General features: G+C 38.7%; 1 protein-coding gene across 3 annotated transcripts in view; it reads left to right on the top strand.

Moving 5' to 3' along the window:
* The first annotated feature begins 214 nt into the window (after positions 1 to 214).
* The window catches only part of abat (4-aminobutyrate aminotransferase), a 36,621-nt gene continuing 19,017 nt past the window's right edge, over positions 215 to 17,818 (top strand). For 2 of the 3 annotated variants that reach the window (XM_068336631.1, XM_068336630.1), the window contains exons 1-6: positions 215 to 324; positions 9,946 to 10,059; positions 13,208 to 13,305; positions 13,408 to 13,437; positions 13,652 to 13,769; positions 14,580 to 14,629. In XM_068336631.1, coding sequence (XP_068192732.1) covers positions 9,990 to 10,059; positions 13,208 to 13,305; positions 13,408 to 13,437; positions 13,652 to 13,769; positions 14,580 to 14,629 — 366 coding nt within the window. In that variant the 5' untranslated portion in view covers positions 215 to 324; positions 9,946 to 9,989. Of the gene's footprint in view, positions 325 to 9,945; positions 10,060 to 10,470; positions 10,512 to 13,207; positions 13,306 to 13,407; positions 13,438 to 13,651; positions 13,770 to 14,579; positions 14,630 to 17,818 lie in introns of those variants that run through there. The other variant, XM_068336632.1, reaches the window with a different exon arrangement.

Genomic DNA, 17,818 nt, shown 5'->3' with positions numbered 1-17,818 from the left:
AACTTCAAAAACATTAAACACTCAAAAACACTAAACACCAATAAACAAAAGGAAATACAATATAAAAATTAGTACAGAGAGAGAGAGAGCGAGAGAGAGAGAGAGAGAGAGAGAGAGAGAGAGAGAGAGAGAGAGAGAGAGAGAGAGAGAGAGAGAGAGAGAGAGAGAGAGAGAGAGAGAGAGAGAGAGAGAGAGAGAGAGAGAGAGAGAGCAGACCCCTCCCACCAGAGGACAGGCCTGGTGTCGCCGATCGGAGCACTCGTTGTGGTTTGTCGGTTCGTTTTGTGAACTTCAGTCCGATCCTCCTTCGTCCGTGGATCGCCGGTGAGTCCTGGCGAACGCTGCTCGGTCATCACACGCTGCTGCACGGATGTTATTGTGCGTCAGTTGCTGGATCTGCAGTCATGTCGCAGTGACTCGCATGGATTTCGTGTGTGTGTGTGTGTGTGTGTGTGTGTGTGTGTGTGTGTGTGTGTGTGTGTGTGTGTGTGTGTGTGTGTGTGTGTGTGTGTGTGTGTGTGTGTGTTTGTGTTGTTGTTGTTGATGAAGCGTCGGGTCCACGTCGTCCATGTCAGCGGTACTGGACGAACCTCCAGCTCTGCCTCACATTTAATGGAGTCTTGTCATTAATTCACACAAGAACGATCGATTCCTGGTCGTCAGATCCGACAGACCAGAGCCATGTCAACACGTTTTGAACTAGTTTGCTGTAATCTTGTGAATGCACAACCAATTTGAATTCCGTGGGCTTTTAATGTCAGTTTGGACTTTTGCTACCATTGCTGTTGTCCAGAGGAGACAGAAGGCTGAGGTTCTGTCTAAGTTGTCATTTCGTGGTTAATGCCTAACACGTGATTGATCCTGCTGGTTGGCCCCGTAACGCGAGGCCCTCGTACAGCCTCGTCCCAGTCTATTTCACCTTATTGACAGAGGTGGTGGTTATGAATGCATCGTGTAAACCAGGCTATGAATAAAACAAAATAGGGGGTTGTTTATTTGATTCTAGGCCCTTTTGGGGGCCAAAGAGGACTAGCGGAGGCCCATCGACCCAGGTTGAAAAGCAAAAATCAGCACAGAACTGATCACATTCCAATCGTCTTCAGAAAGGTGCTCATTGCGAAGCTGCTTTCCAGTGTCTCCAGTCCTTTGAAATGTGTTCAGCTCCTGAGTAGAGACTCCGTAGGTTTTATAACAACGTCTCTAAAGCAATGAGGAGTAAATGATTTACTCGTTTCTCACAGGCTCAGTCACAGGTTCCGTTTCCTCTGGTGACATTAAATCGTTCTTTACATTGCGAACATTTTTCAAAGGTCTTGTTTCTTCATTTCTGAGTAAGCAGTGGATCAGATGGTAGACCGGGTCGTCCAATGATCACAGGATTGGCGGTTCGATTCCTGCGCTCGGAGTGTGAGCTGATAGTGGGAGGTTTCAGCGCCTTGTTCAAGGGCGCCGAGGAGCCCTTGAGCAAAGCGTCATCCCCTTTACAAGTGGCTCATCCTCCGCATTGCATGCCTACAGGCCCTTTGTGTGTGTGTGTGTGTGTGTGTGTGTGTGTGTGTGTGTGTGTGTGTGTGTGTGTGTGTGTGTGTGTGTGTGTGTGTGTGTGTGTGTGTGTGTGTGTTACAGGTCCTCTACACACTATTTATGCATGTGATTGATTGACTATGTCTTAGAGTGTTCTACTAATTCTCTTTGGGGATTATAAAAGTATATAAAATTAAATAAATTTAAAAATTTGTGTCAAACAGAATAAGTACAGCTTCTAATTTACATATGCTAGTGCTCATTATTTTAATATTTGCTTATTTTGTTAAAAATATTTCAATACAAGCTGAAACTTGTTCATCATAACCAAATGGTAGATCTCTGAATGAAGTCAACTGCACCTTATTCCAGTTGGCTTTATTCCAACTGGACTGAATTCCAGTCAACTTTATTTGGCACAGAGATCTACTATGACCTGGGATAATCTCCACAGATAATTAAAACTTGTACTGTTTAACGTAAACCTTCTCTAAATCAGTGGACCTCAGCCCCTGGTCCATGGACCACTACCAATCTGAGGGTCAATCGGTATGGGCCGCACAGAAAAAATACAGAACTGACATTGTTTTCTTTTCATTTTTGATCTTATTCTGAACAATTTTTAATAAATAAATAAAAAAACTTATTTGATACCCGAAGGGAAAAAAAAAGCACACTCTAGTTAGTCAAACGCATGCATACATATTAGTGAGTACAGGCCCCTGTAACACACACACACACACACACACACACACACACACACACACACACACAGGGGGGCCTGTAGGCATGCAAGTAGAGGTATGGTGGTGTTTGGCAGAATACGTACATTACAGCTAAATTGAAACTGTCAAACTAGCAAAACGAACATAAAACAAATGTTTGCACGATGTTCCAAGGATGCTGCTAATAAAGCTGATACACATTGGATTCACATTTAGTGTTATATTTGAAAAAAACAACCCAGTTTTTGTGCTGGTCGTATCATTTTATTTTGTTGTATTTATCCAACACACCTGTGAAAATATTGTCTGATGTTAAACCAGTCTGTGGCGCGAAAAAGTTTGGCGACCACTGCTCTAAACCATTGTAACTATTTCAAAGTAAACTTTGTATAAAAAAAAGAAAGTCATTCTCATTTTCTGTTTTTCTGACTTGTGTTGACCCAGAGAAAGAAACTACAATTACTAAGCCATTTTTAAAAAATAGTCGTTTTCAATAATTGAGGCTCCACTGGAGCCTTAGAGCCCTAGCTGTACTGTACATGATGAACAGGTTTGTCGATAACATCATGTACTGAACAAACCCAAATGTCGTTGATGCATAAAAATAAAGGTTTACTCACTATTACTGGATTTCTGTTGACTTTAGTTAAATCAGAAAAATTATACTGCAGTGTCTTTCTTGTCAATATCATTGAAGCCTCTTGCATCAGAGTTTGTGATTAAAAATTCTAGTCACAAAATTGTTGTCAGAGTTTCTCCTCATCTTCCACCCAGGAGAAATTGAATTTTAGCAACTGCATGGCTGCCAGCATTCACTCCTTTTCATCCAGCAAGCCTCTCAGTCTCAATCCTAGTGACTGCATAATGGTCTGTATGAGGGGATGGCATGCAAATCAGACCTCGTGTTTAGCAGAAAGCTTTGAGCATTCTTCCAGCAGACCATTTAAATGTACTCTGTGGTTGTAATCAGTTGTAATCAATGAAGAGGTTTTTCACCTTTTGGAGAATTTTCATTGCAAATGCTGAAGGCCTCATCACAGGTGCATCTCAAAATTGTATCAAACTTTTTTGTCAGTTATTTTAGAATATAAAAATTGTTTATACATTAGACTTGTCACGGTTCTCATAAATTGCAGATGGAACCAAAAAAGCATGACAGGAGAGTAGGCAGATACAGAATCAAAGTTTGTTTTAACTCAAAGCAGAATTCAGCGTAACAGATAATCAGTCCAAACAGGTAACCAAGTCCAATGAGGAACTGGCAACAGACAGTCCATGGATCAGACAAATCAGTACAAAATAGGGAGACAGGAAACAGAAATGCTGGAAAGTAGGATGAACACTAACAAACTGGCACAGAATTCAGACCTCAGCAGAATATATTGTAGGGGGCAACAGTGACTCAGTTGGTAGAGCGGGTCGCCCAATGATCACAGGATTGGCGGTTCAATTCCTGCTCCCGCCCAGTTACCCCGATAATGTCAAGCGTAAGCTGACAGTGGGAGGTGTCAGCTCACTCCGAAGCAGGCACTGCTGAGGCGCCCTTGAGCAAGGTGCAGTCCCCTCTATACATTGCTCATTAGGGAGCACCAAGATGGAGCTACCCGTCACTTTGCTTCCTTCCACTTCCAAAAACATGTGCTTTGGGTTAATTGGCCAGATCTAAACTGACCTTGGGAGTGAGTGTGTGTGTGCATGTTTATCTGCGTCTCTGTGTGGCTCTTCGATGCACTGGTGTTGCGCCGGGAGTTTTCCCCGCCTCACTCGCTCAGTCAGCTGGGATAGGCTCCAGCTTCATGACAGCGGATGAAGCGGTTGTGAAAATGAAATGAATGATTATTCATGAGTATATAAAGTAAAATAAAGATAAAAAAAGAAATAAAAATAGAAAATAGACATAAGAGATTTATTGAAGGATGGGTTATTCATAAAGTAAAATAAAAATAAAATAAATGAAATTTATTTAAAATATAAATTCTATAAATAATTGTTTTACTCATGAAATAAATAAAAAAAATAAATTAAATGCATATAAATTTATTTTTATGCAATTTATATATTTATAAATTAATTTTACATAAAAAATAAAAATAAAAATTTTATTTTACAAATAAAAGATAAAATGAACAAAAATAAATAAAATTAAGGGATGGGTTAGTCATAAGTATATAAAGTAAAATAAAAAATAAATAACAATAAAAGGTATACATAAGAGACTGATTGAGAGATGGGTTATAGGTGACTGAGGAAACACAGGTGAAGGGACGGACTTGACTGAATGCGGGGACCACCTGAGGAAGGCTCTGAAATGACAGGAGGTATTATTAAAGGAAGAAACTACAAATGAATACAATCAAAAATAAATGTAAGTGTTGACAGAAGTAATGGCAAGACTCACTGTGTAAATCAAGGTTTTTTAAATTTTTTAATTTTGATGATTAGAGCCTACACCTAAAATAAATACAAAACAAGCAGCTCAGAATGAATTTTCTATGACATATTTGAATACATCTATTCAGAACACATAGTATGAACATTATGAGACATTCATTCCCCAAGGAGGACAAGTAATAGTAAATCTTGCATTTAATTTGTCTGATGGTGGAGTGAAGACGAATAGAATCCACGTTACTTAAACTCCAGTATAAAATGTCCATAGTCAGTGATGGTTTGGTGTCCATGTCATCTGCTGCTGTTGGTTCACTGTGTTTCATGAACTCCATACACAGCATCCACAAGGAGATTTTGGAGCACTTCATGCCTCTGTCTGCTGACAAGATTTATAGAAACACTGTTTTCTTGTACCAAAACTACTGTGAACTGGTTTGGTGACCGTTGTGTGTCTGTATTTGATTGGCTGACGACCTCCCCTGACCTGAACTCCGTGGAGAATCTGTGGAGTTTTGCCAAGAGTGGGAGGAAGTCGGAGAACCTGGAGTGAACCCACGTAGACAAGAGGACATTTCCTCTTATTTACTCTGTTACAGCCATACTGATTATGTTCATCAGACATTGCCAGAAAACGATGGCTACCCATTGCAGTGTTAAATAATACCACATTACAGTTGTGATTACACAACAGTCTTTTGCTAATGCAAATTCAGGTCACTGGTGGACAGCATAGCTGATGTGATTACTCCAGACAATTTTAAACAAAAATCTAAATTTATTTAAATAGGAAAATTAGTTCATGCCAGTTTTTTCTTCATATACTAACAAAACAACCAGATATTAATTAATTATTTTTAAAGTGGATAAAATCAGGGGCATCTCTATTGAGTTAAAACAGTATAATATTGTTGGATTTAAACAACAAACAAAACATTGTGTTAACTTAAGTAATCATCACAAACAGCAGCTATACTATTGAGCATCCTGCAGAACACTAGTTAGCAACCATGATACGAGGAAAACCACATCACTTCTGGAACAAGCCAAGAATAGAATAGAAATAGAAATCTGTACTTTCCATTGACAAAACGCATTTACCACCAAAATATGTGGACAATAGATTCACAAAGCGCATTAATTAATTGACAGCATCATCCACAAGGATGCTGCAAAAAACGGGAAAAAACTATGCCTATACAGGCTACGTTTATAGGCTGTAGAGGGAAGTACAATGTGAGAATAAATCTGTGCCCTGTGGAGATAATACATTTACTGTATCCACCCAGAAACTGGTAAATTTGAATGTTACAGCAGTACATGAAGTAAAGCACAAAGAAATATATAAACACATACGGTATCTTTCTCTGTCTCTCTGGGTCTGTTTCATGAAACAGGGTTAACAAACCCTGCATAATACCTGTGGCTCTGGGATGACTTTCACCAATTTGACGAGTCACCATGACGACAGACAAGAAGCGCTCCGCGTACAGCAGTCGAAGTACAGATTTTATTCTATGCATATGAAGACTTTTTAGTACATTTTCAGAAGAAAGAGCAACAATGTTGCAGCTGTAAAAAAGAGGGACATGCCATGGGAGGAAATTGCTGCTCGAATCACTGCCTTAGTTTAAATATACTCAGAACACTTTGCCTCCACATCAGAAATGTAGTCTGCAGCATCACATATGATCTGGACATATGTTAGTTTATCTATGATGCAGTTTTTAACATATGGAAACAGTAGTCAGTCTACCTGTACATGCACATTTATGCTGTGAATATACTTCCTGTTCACATCATCAGCTTCATTATCTGAGTACTAAGCATGCAGCCATTTTACATTGGGAAATCCTAATTGTAGCACAATAATGACACTGTGCTGCAACCTCACACTAATCCAAGTGTGAGGTTGCAGCACAGTGTCATTAAAATAATATAATTTCAAATTACTTCATCACATTTCTACATCATTCAACTGCAATCCTGTGGAACTCCTTGATGATTTTGACTGGTTTATGTCCAGGAAAATTAACAAACCAGAGTAAAAGTTGTTCCCAGGCGAGGCACACTGAGTATCTCCCACAATGTATAAAAAACTACTGTTTACAAAGAAAAAACAGAAAGTAACGCACAAAATACCTGCTGGGATGTGAGAGCATTACTGCAGTTTGTTATAATGTACTGCAGATATGAGGAAGGAGTAGGTCGTGGATGTGTGTGATTGACTGGGACATGAACCGGTACTGATCATAAAGATAGCTACCTGAATATGACGGGACATCTGTATATTATAATTGTAACACGAGAAGTGATACAATAATATTTAATACTTTGTGAATTAATGCTAGGCGGCACGGTGGCGTAGTGGGTAGCGCTGTCGCTGCGCAGCCAGTTGGTTCCGGATTCGCATCCTGCTCTGCAGAGTTTACATGTTCTCCCCGTGTCTGTGTGAGTTCGCTCCGGGTTTTCTGGCTTCCACCCACCTCACAATTCACAGTAATGAAATTCACAGTAAGAAGTAATACAAGTAAGTAGAGAAACCTACTTTGGGAAACAGATCCTCTTTCTGTCTCTGTCTCTGTCTCTGTCTCTGTTTCTGTTTCTGTTTCTGTTTCTGTTTCTGTCTCTCTCTCTCTCTCTCTCCCTCTCATATATATATGTATATATATACATATATGTATATATGTATATGTATATACTGTATATATGTATATATGTATATATACACGTATATGTATATATGTGTGTATATATGTATATATATACATATATGGATATATATATATGGATATATATACACGTATATATACGTATATATATATATATATATATATATAATATCGAAAGATAATGCTGTAAACAAATTCAAATTCACAGAAGTGATAAAAGTAAGAAGTAAAGGTTAAGAACACACAGTGCAGTCCAATGGTATTAGTGAAGTGAATTGAATAAAGTCCGGTTTTAATATTTTGTTGTGAAATAATCATCAAAGATAATATTAGCAGCCGTAATATTTTTCAGGTTTTTGTCCTGAAAAATATGACTGTACAACTTACAGTCATATACATAGTCGACTTTATTGTCAAATTTACCATATATGCATGACATACAGCACAGATGAAATTTCAGTCCTCTCAGACCAACATGGATAATATAATATAACATCAATAACAATAATAATAATAATAAATTGCTCAAATTCAGCCTGCAAGAAATAAATACGGACAGACAGAATTATTTGAATCTTTTGAGATGGAACATGTTCTGTGTCAGTCCTTTAAATGTGCCATATGTGGGAATTAAAGGGCATATCTTGATTAAACTCCCCTGTTCCCCTGTCCAGCGTAATATCTTCTGTTTTGACTGAGTAGAGTACTAGGAATGTATATGTTATGGATTTAAATTTATTGATTTGTAGTAATATTTTATAAATAAAGGCAGAATAGTTTATATACTGTATATTATGGAGGCTGATATATTGGTCAACACAGTGCCATTATTTCAATTTAAGTATTTTTATTATGAGATTTTATTTTATAAGTGTCATTCAGGCATAATTGCTATCCATGTTCTTATGGTGCACTTCAGCACTTTGCCTGAACTGCCCCCCTGGGCATTATAAGACACGCTGTTGTGTAACTCTAGCAGCCTAAACCAGTTTCATCCAGTTCACAGGATGTTGCCAAGATACTGGCTCATTCTTTATATGCATGTGCACATATGTGTACACATGCAAATATGTACGCATTTGAGGAAGAAACTGTCATATGAAATGTGGGCAAAATATACTTGAATTAGAGAGAGTGAGAAAGAGGCAGATAAGACAGATAGAATTGCAGTCTAAAGTTTAAAGCTGAGACCCAGCCGCTGAAGTGGGGATGGGATTGTCAGCCCTTCAGATTTCCTGTCTTCTATACTTATTCTCCACCTGTCAAGTAGAAGCACATAGATGCATGTTAAGCGTTATTGTAGCATGAGCAAGAAAAAATAAGGAAAGACAAATAACAGAACCTCTTAATATTATTACTGTAACCCCGTTTAACAGGAGCAAGCTGTATCTTTAATGACATGGCAATTTCTCATAATTTGGATGAGAAAAACTAAGTGGAAATAATATAGAACAGTACCTTGACATACTAGCGACTCAATATGCAAGGTTTTTGAGATATGAGCCGTTGCTCGGTCCATATTTTTGTAGAGATTCGAGCGGAAATTCGAATTATAAATCGTGATTAGGGACTCCACTGGTAGTTGGCAGATGGATACAAAATCAGCTGAGACCAGATTTAGTTCTTTCCCATGTCTTGGTAGATGGGTACAACATCAGCTGGGACTGAATCTCTTTTTGCTCTGCTGAGTAAAGATGTAACTCGTGTATGCCGTTGACTTTTCTGTTTCTTTTCGTACTTTGTCATTGTTTATATAACTTATATATAATTAAATATGCGCAAGTAAAGTACGCAAGTCTATTGGTTGATAAAACAATGTTGTCATAGTTTACGGTGTTAGGGCTTTTTACCAGGCTGGAATGAATTAAAATTATTTTAGTCATTTTAAATGGGGAAAATTTGTTTAGATACAAGCTCAGTTGTGGAATGAAGGTTCCACTGTAGTACATTGTTAAAAAGAGAATATGAAATGTGATTTGTAAATTCTGGCATTAAGCTTTATGTAATCGTATTAAAACTCATTAACTTACTTGTAATTCCTTGTCATCATCAGAAAATTAAAGTGTTTGAACTTTGGTTATTGCAAAAGTGCAAAGGCAGTACATGCAGATAAAGTAATTTAAAAATTAATAATTAATTTATAAATTATATCAATTATATGGTGTGCACTAATACAGGAAGGAAGTAAATGTTATAGCAGTGGTTTCCACGGTGTCCGTGAACACAACCTGTGGCTGTCACCATAGAAAAACTGTAGGTCCTGTCAACAGCGAAGGCAGTGGGGCCATCAAATCCCAGCTACCTGATACTGACTTTTGGGGTATCATCTCCATTGTGGTTCCAGGGATAAAGTAGGTACTAAATTTTAACAAGACAAAATTGCAGATGATCAACTGCTCACACCTGTTACAATGCCAAAACCTATGGTTGTGTGATTTTTACTGTTTGCCACAGTAATGAGCTAACTGAGGTAATCAGTTTCAAACAAAAGTTACTCTAATGTATAACTTGTTGTGTGACTTAATAACTCTCTCTCTCTCTTTCCTTCTCCTTTTCTCTCTTTCCTTCTCTCTCCTCCCTCTCTCTTTATCTCCCTCATTATCTCTCGCTCACTGTGCTTCTGTCTCTTTCTATAGGAGAACTGGTGAAGTGAATCTTCCTGTCTGTCGACATTATTGTCATGGCATCGTCGCTGATCAGCCGTCAGTTTGCTCTCTCCTCACATAGATTCTTGTGGCTTGGTGCTCCAGGTAATTCCAGCAGTCCTCGATGGAAATCGAGTCCCTTTTAAATGTAGACAGTAGGGAGAGATCACTTGGTAGTTGTGCTGTCTTTGCTACAAATGCCTCCTTATATACTAATTAATTGATCCATTGAATGCTTTCAATTTGATTTGAAACATTGTGTGTTTTGTTCATTTAGTTGTTTTATAACTTTTGATGTAAGATTAACTTGAACAGGCACTTAAGACATCATTTTTTAGTAACCAAATCCATCTAATATACTAAAGCACCATCACTATTACATTTTATTAGAGAAGGTTTTTAAACAGGTAATGGAAAGATTATTGTGTGTTCATAATACTATGTCATGTGTTGCAAGTGAACTTATTTTTTCATTCATCATGTCTCTGTAGGTTCTCAGTTATCCACATCAGGGCAAATCAAGAAAACCAAAGAAAAATCTACTGGACTTGCTTTAGGTTGGTTCAAGACATTTCCCTTCTTAAGTTATGAAGGTGTTTCACCTCTTGAATGCAAGGAGAAACACCTTCAAACAACCTAAAGCACGTCCAGTTGATTCTCTTCTTGATTTTCCATTAAATTTTCACACAAATATTACCACTAAATATGAAAACATTACAATTCCAATGTTCTGATTAATTCATGCTTTGTTTTAAACCGAGCAGGATTACTTAATCACCGTAAATGTTTGACTGACCTTTTTTTAGATTTGGTTATCAGATGGTAGCATGTTTCTAAGAAGTTGGTGATTCAGTGATGTCCACATGTCCTTTTTCCTGTAAATCATTAACAGACCAACCGGTTTGTGTCAGATTTTCTGGATCGTTTTAGCAGCTTGATGAATGTCGAAGAGAAGTACTTTGATTTCTAAAAAAATCTTCCAACACGGAGAAAATTAAAGCATAACAAAGAGGTTTGATCCTTCTCACAAGACATTTTCCAGTTAGAGATATATTCATCAAGTAAAGATAATAAAAGTGGTTTTGGAATTCAGTGTCCTCGCTAACTATTTATTACACAGCAGCAGGACTGACCAGCCACTCTTACCTCTAAATTTTGTTGCAGAGTCTATTTTACAACAATAATAAAAGCTTCTGCTTCTTCTTCTTCTTCAAGCTATTAAATAAGCTTGAAAATATCTGACAATATGCATTGTGAATATCTGGAGGCAATTGATTCGCTGTGGCAACCCCTGAAGGGAAAAGCCGAAAGGAAAAAAAGATGTATTGTCAATATCTGACAACCAATTTATTGAGAAAAAGAACGTCTTCATCGGTAAACTGTTAATCTGGTTCAATATCAGGCAGGGAATTATTACATTATTAGATGTGTTATCAATGCTGATTCTCTAGCTTAAATCATATCAGAATTGATCTATACACAATATATTTAGAAGTTTCAAACAGCAAGATTAAACAGATAAAATGCAGAGTAAACATTTTGCAAATATTCCATGTTTTTTGGGGGTGGTAGGGAGCTATTGCTCCATTACATGTTTTTATTTGTTTATTTCTATAAAAATCCCTATTTTCTTCTATTAATGTAAATGGTAGGGACACTTATACAGTCTGTATGTTGTTAAGTTGTACAATTCAGAGAGCAACACTTTATTGCCAAAAATACTCACTCACCTGCCCTGACTTGCATCTGAACATAAGGGACATTTCATTCCTAATCCATAGGGTTCAATATGACATCTGTCCACGTTTGCTACTAGAACAGCTTCAACAGTTCTGTGAAGGCTGTCCACAAGACTTAGGAGTGTGTATGTGGGAAATTTTGGCCATTTTTCCAGAAAAGTATTAGTGAGGTGACATGCTGATGTTGGACGAGAATGCCTGGCTCTCTCCACTCCAATTCACACCAAAGTTGTTCTGTGAGGTTGAGGTCAGGACTCTGCAGGACAGTCAATTTCATCCACACCAGACTCTGTCATCCATGTCTTTATGAACCTTGCTTTGTGCACTGGTGCACAGTCATGTTGGATGAGGAAGCGACCAGCTCCAAACTGTTCCCACAAAGTCAGGAGTATGGAATTGTCCAAAATGTCTTGGTATGCTGAAGCATTCAGAGTTCCTTTCACTGAGACGAAGGGCCGCTCCTGAAAAGCAACCTCACACACGAGTTCAAATATCTGAAACAATAGCCATTCTAAAGATGACAGGTAAAATACACACACACACGCACGCACACACGCACGCACACACACACGCACCCCCCCGAACACACACACACACACACACACACACACACACACACACACACACACACACACACACACACACACACACACACACACACACACACACACACACACTATATTTTTATGTGTGGGTGTGGGTGTGTCTACACACTGTGTGTGGGTGTGTGTGGGGGGTGGGGTGGGTGTGTATGCTATTACATTAATAGAAAAAAAGGGAGCTTTATATAAATAAACACACAAATAAATAAAGAATAAGTAATGGAGCAATGACTTCGTATTACCTCCCATTAACATGGAATATTTGCAAAAGGTTTACTCTTCATTTGACTTGTTCCAGTGCATGAATGCCTCAGTAGACTTTGAGCAGTGCTCAGGGTTGTTGAGTTGTTGAAGTATCTGATACGAACAACGAAAGATTTGTAAAGAAAATCTGGAAAATTCTCAGGCGTGCCCAAACTTTTTCATACCAAGCTCCTGGTCTGTTAGGCGCTTGGTCAGGTTTCCAATAAGACAATTACTCCATCCAATTTGTAATGAATGCCATCTCTGTTAATTCGACCAGGTCTTTCCCTGGATGTTTACTCATCGTTTGCTTTACATCACCTCAACAGCTGTTGTCTGAATAATAGAACATGACTAAACACGTTATTGCTGGTGAAGAAAGGCCAATACTTTCAATCAAACCCTGGATTCGTTTGTAAACTGACAGAAACCATTCAGAACTTCATCTTATAATAAATGTATTTATTTATTTACATTAATGGTAATTGCACAATATTTCAGAACATTTTGCCAGTGTGTTAAAAGCTTTTAAAAGTGCTTTGATTATAGCTCATTCGGCCAGCCAAGTGTCCAGATGCTTGAACCAGATGCTAACAACCATGCATTCTTTTTCAGCTGAAAACACAGAACTTTAAAAATACATACATTATCACCTCTTTTCTCGTCCAGCGTGTAGATATTCCAGCAAAGCAGCACCAAAAACTCAGGTGGAGTTTGACTATGATGGGCCATCCATGAAAACTTCAGTCCCTGGCCCACGATCACAAGTAACACACACACACACGCACGCACGCACACACACACACACAAACACACACACACACACATACAAATAAATATATCTTTCTAAACACTTTCTCAATCTGCAGGAGCTAATGAAACAATTGGGAGACATTCAGGTGAGTGCGAAAGAAATATTCAAACATGAAGAGTATAGCAATGTTTTTCTCTCTGTGTGTGATACTTTTTTACTACTTGTTTTACCATTTTCTCTAATGGTAGTTCATGTTAGAGGATATTTTACTATTCAGTCTAACTGGGGGAGCATGTTCTACTGGAAAAGTTATGACAGTGTGTATACTGCTACCTCTTAAAGAACCTATCTCTTACCAGAATGTTGGCGCAATCAACTTCTTCTGTAACTATGAAGAGAGTAGGGGTAACTACTTGGTGGATGTGGATGGTAACCGCATGCTGGATATCTACACCCAAATCTCCTCCATCCCTATTGGTTAGTATCATTCAAAGATGGCATATTTGTGTCACAGATGCCACAAAAACTACTATGTTGATGTTGATAGATAGATGCTGCCTATCTTAGATGAATGTGAGTCCAAAAAGTCTGAATGGCCATAAAATGTAAAAAAGTAAAAAGCATTTGAAAGAAAATATTAAACTTTAGAGACTGTATTTCAATGAGTCTGGTACAGCAGTAGCTCCACTGACTGTCCAGGACATGGTGAGTGAATGGTTGGGATTTTCCAGAGTTGATGTTCATTACGTGTTCTTCTCTCCACCACAGCTTCAAACGTATCTTTTCTAGGTGTCTAACTTTTTAGATAGAGCCGTTTGTGTAGCATTACTTACTTGTTTTTCAACTTGTTTCTGTAAAAATGTTAATAATTTATTAGCTATATTAGTAGCAGTATTAGTGTTAGTAGTGCTACAGTTAATAGATGAATTAATTTCATTATTTTTTCAATGTAATTGGGTATCATTGACATTCTGTTTCTTTTACATATTTTTCATGTCTCAGAGATTTTGGCTGACTTCATTCATATTCATATTCATTTTTGTTGCATACTCCTCTTATATGCATGCCCAATGTTTTAAGCTTTAGCTTTCCTGGGTCAGTGAAACCATTTATACATTATCAATGTAAAGAACCTTTTTCAACAAGGTGTAACAGAATTTAGTGCATGTGATCAGCCTCACAGTAAAACTAGAGCCTGTTGACTGACACTTAAGCCCTTCACAAAGTTGTCAAGTCAAATGTGTTTTTTCCTTCCATGCACCCCACCCCCATTCTGTCCTCCTTCAGGCTACAACCACCCCGCTCTCCTCAAACTGATGACCAATCCTAACAATCTGGTATGTTGTCTCCTCATACATTTTCACGTCAATATACTGTACAGAGTAATGTAGACAAAAAAATGTCAAAATTTTAATCCAAGTTGCTCTTTGTTTTTTTGGGGGTTTTTTTTTGAATGAATGAGAACCATTTTTAAAAAATGATCTCAGTGATGTTTTTCAAGGATTACTGTAAGATGTGACTGCTATGAATAATATATAAAAACCCTCAAATGTAGCCAGGGCTTCCAATAACATTTCCCACAATTATCAGCAACAATTCATTTTATTGGGAAGTATAGGTTGAAATAAGACCACTTTGGTTTTGATGGCAATAAATTACATAGCTGATTACCGTTGAGCATCGACACGAACATCATCTTGAAAAAGAGAAATGCTGAGTGTTCTTCACAAAGCCTGAGTGACAAATCTGCTGGAGAGTAATGAAACAGCAGCACCACACATTCAAATAAAGGGATGCATGATATGAAGCATGTGGTGTGTTGCTACGCTACACTCACACAAAATTATGAAATTTTTTACTTGGAATCTCTTCTGCAAATGTAGAAGACCCCCCTGGGAACTATAGGGGTGCCTTTTTCTGAGTCTGGATCCGGTTTGAGTTGCTTGTCCAGCTGTAGAAGGGCCCAAATGATTCCCAGCTCAGCTTCCAGTTGCTTTGTTTTCTGATGGAATACACAGCTTCACATCTCTCTCCTCTTCTGCACCTTTTTCTCCATTCCTGCAACTTGAGCTGATCGTTAATGCTACAGAATTGACTACAGCACATTACAGTGCTGTAACACATGGAATGCTGTAGTACTGTTCATATAGAAAAGAAAAAAAATCATATCTCCTTCAGCCACATCAGACTGCTGCTTCCATCTGCTGCATTGCAAGAGCCTGCAGGGTTCTGTTTGATATAGATACACATTAGTGGACATTAAGTGAAACTAAATAATGTTTAGTCAGTTGATTAATTGATTGGTATTTATTTTAGTAATAATGGTAAAGTGCCCAAAGAGTTCTGTTTAATTTTAATAACCATGAAATATTCTTTTTCGCAACAAAATGTACTTTTCTTTAGTCCAAACATGTGGTTCCCTAACCCAACTAAGTTTATTCAACAAAAAGATCTCTTAATTTCTCTAATTTCCTGCTCTCTTCAGATGGAAGGCTGAATTAATATCTCCATGTTAACTCATCAACATTGCCAGCTTTTACCAGTGCATACTTCCATGAAGTACACATGCTCACCCTGTCAGTTCATGTGAAAAGGCCATAAAAAGTGAAGTACTCTATTATATTATTTTAGTCGATATGGCTTTCCTGACACTTCTTTAGGGTTCTTGAAAATAAACATTAGTTTTTATCCTCTGTTTCACACATACAGGGTATACATACAGTATATACTGTATATAGACTATGTTAAAAAAAATGGCCCTCCCATCCTTGTAGGGTGGTTTCTGTGTGTCATCCTCAAGCTCGGGTCCTCTACCAGAGGCTGAGGGCTCTGTCAGTATCTTAGCTTCAGAAGTTCCAGGAATCTGTTGGAGCCACTCTTCCAGTTTGGGGGTCACTGCAAGTGCTCCTACTACCACGGGGACCACGATTAACCTTGACCTTCCACATATGTTCCAGCTGTTCTTTCAACCCTTGATACTTCTCAACCTTTTCGTGTTCCTTCTTCCTGATGGTGGCATCAGCTGGAATCGCCACATCTATCACCACTGCTCTCTTCTGCTCTTTGTCCACCACCACTATGTCTGGTTGGTTAACCAGGAGCTGTCTGTAAGTCGAGAAGCTGAAGTCCCACAGGATCTTAGCCTTGTTGTTCTCAACCACCATTGGTTGTATGTCCCATTGGGATTTGGATACTTGTGGTCCATAGTGGGTATAGATGTTCCTCTACACTATCACAGCTACTTGGTTGTGCCTCTCTGTGTATGCGCACCTGGCTAGCATCTTACACCCTGCTACCACATGCTGGACTGTCTCTGGGGCTTCTTTGCATAGCCTGACAGGAGCTTCCATGGTGTACAGAGACATGTTATCGGCCGGTAGTTGGATGGGGTGGATCCCTTCTGTGGGTCTTTCATGACCAGCAGCTGGCTCATACACTCTAAAAAATGATTGAAGGACCTAGTAAATGTGACAGTAATATATAGTTATGCATGCTCAATAAAAATTCTGAATATTCTGAAAATCCTGAAGGGGCAGCAGTGGCTCAGTGGTAGAGCGGGCGGTAGAGTGGGTCGTCCTATGATTTAAGATTGGCGGTTCGATTCCCGCTCCGGCCCCCCCAAAAAAAGTACCCGGAGGTGAGCTGACAGTGGGAGGTGTCAGCTCACCTCCGGAGCACTTCTGAGGCACCCTTGAGCAAGTTGCCGTCCCCTTTACAAATTTCTCATTTGAGGCGCACCAAGAAGGAGCTGCCTGCCACTCTACCTCCCCTGCATGCCTACAGGCCCCCTGTGTGTGTGTGTGTGTGTGTGTGTGTGTGTGTGTGTGTGTGTGTGTGTGTGTGTGTGTGTGTGTGATACAGGGGCCTGTACTCACAAATATACATATGTATGCATGCGTTTGAATCAGTAGCTAGAGTGTGCGTTCTCAATTTCCCCTCAGGGATCAAACCAGTATATAACATGTAAAAAAAAAAAAATCATTATGATGAGTATTTGATTTGACTACATCAAAATTAATTAGTAAAACTCCAACAGGAATATTTGTGTAAAATAGACACATGTAAATTAAGTTTACTTACTTAAAATAAAGTATTATTTGACTCACAGATTACATGGTTTAAATATTTGTAATAATAAGTGTATGTTTCACCAACCTTTTTGAGAATATAATAACAAATATCTGTTAGTTTTAATAAGTGCAATTATTAAACAAGTCAACTCAATTTTATTTGAGACGTAACTAACAACTTAAAAACATCAAGTAAACATAAGGGAACTGATTCCGCATTTTTAGGATTATGGGGCGCTGGTCACTCACTCTGGCAGTGGCTCAGCGGTAGAGCAGATGTCTTGAAGTGGGATCGCCCAGCGCAATGGTTTGAATCCCGCTCCCACCAGGACATCCCTTGGAGTGTGAGCTGACGGTGGGAGATGTCGGCTCACCTCCCAGCCACTGCCGAGGCGCCCGTGAGCAAGGCGCCATCCCCCCTCATTTTGGGGTGCAACCATCCCAAATTCAGTTGCA

This window comes from Antennarius striatus, chromosome 16, assembly GCF_040054535.1.
Source record: "Antennarius striatus isolate MH-2024 chromosome 16, ASM4005453v1, whole genome shotgun sequence".
Lineage (NCBI taxonomy): Eukaryota > Metazoa > Chordata > Actinopteri > Lophiiformes > Antennariidae > Antennarius > Antennarius striatus.
The sequence above is the reverse complement of the archived record's forward strand: the minus strand, read 5'-3'. Positions and strand labels throughout refer to the sequence as shown.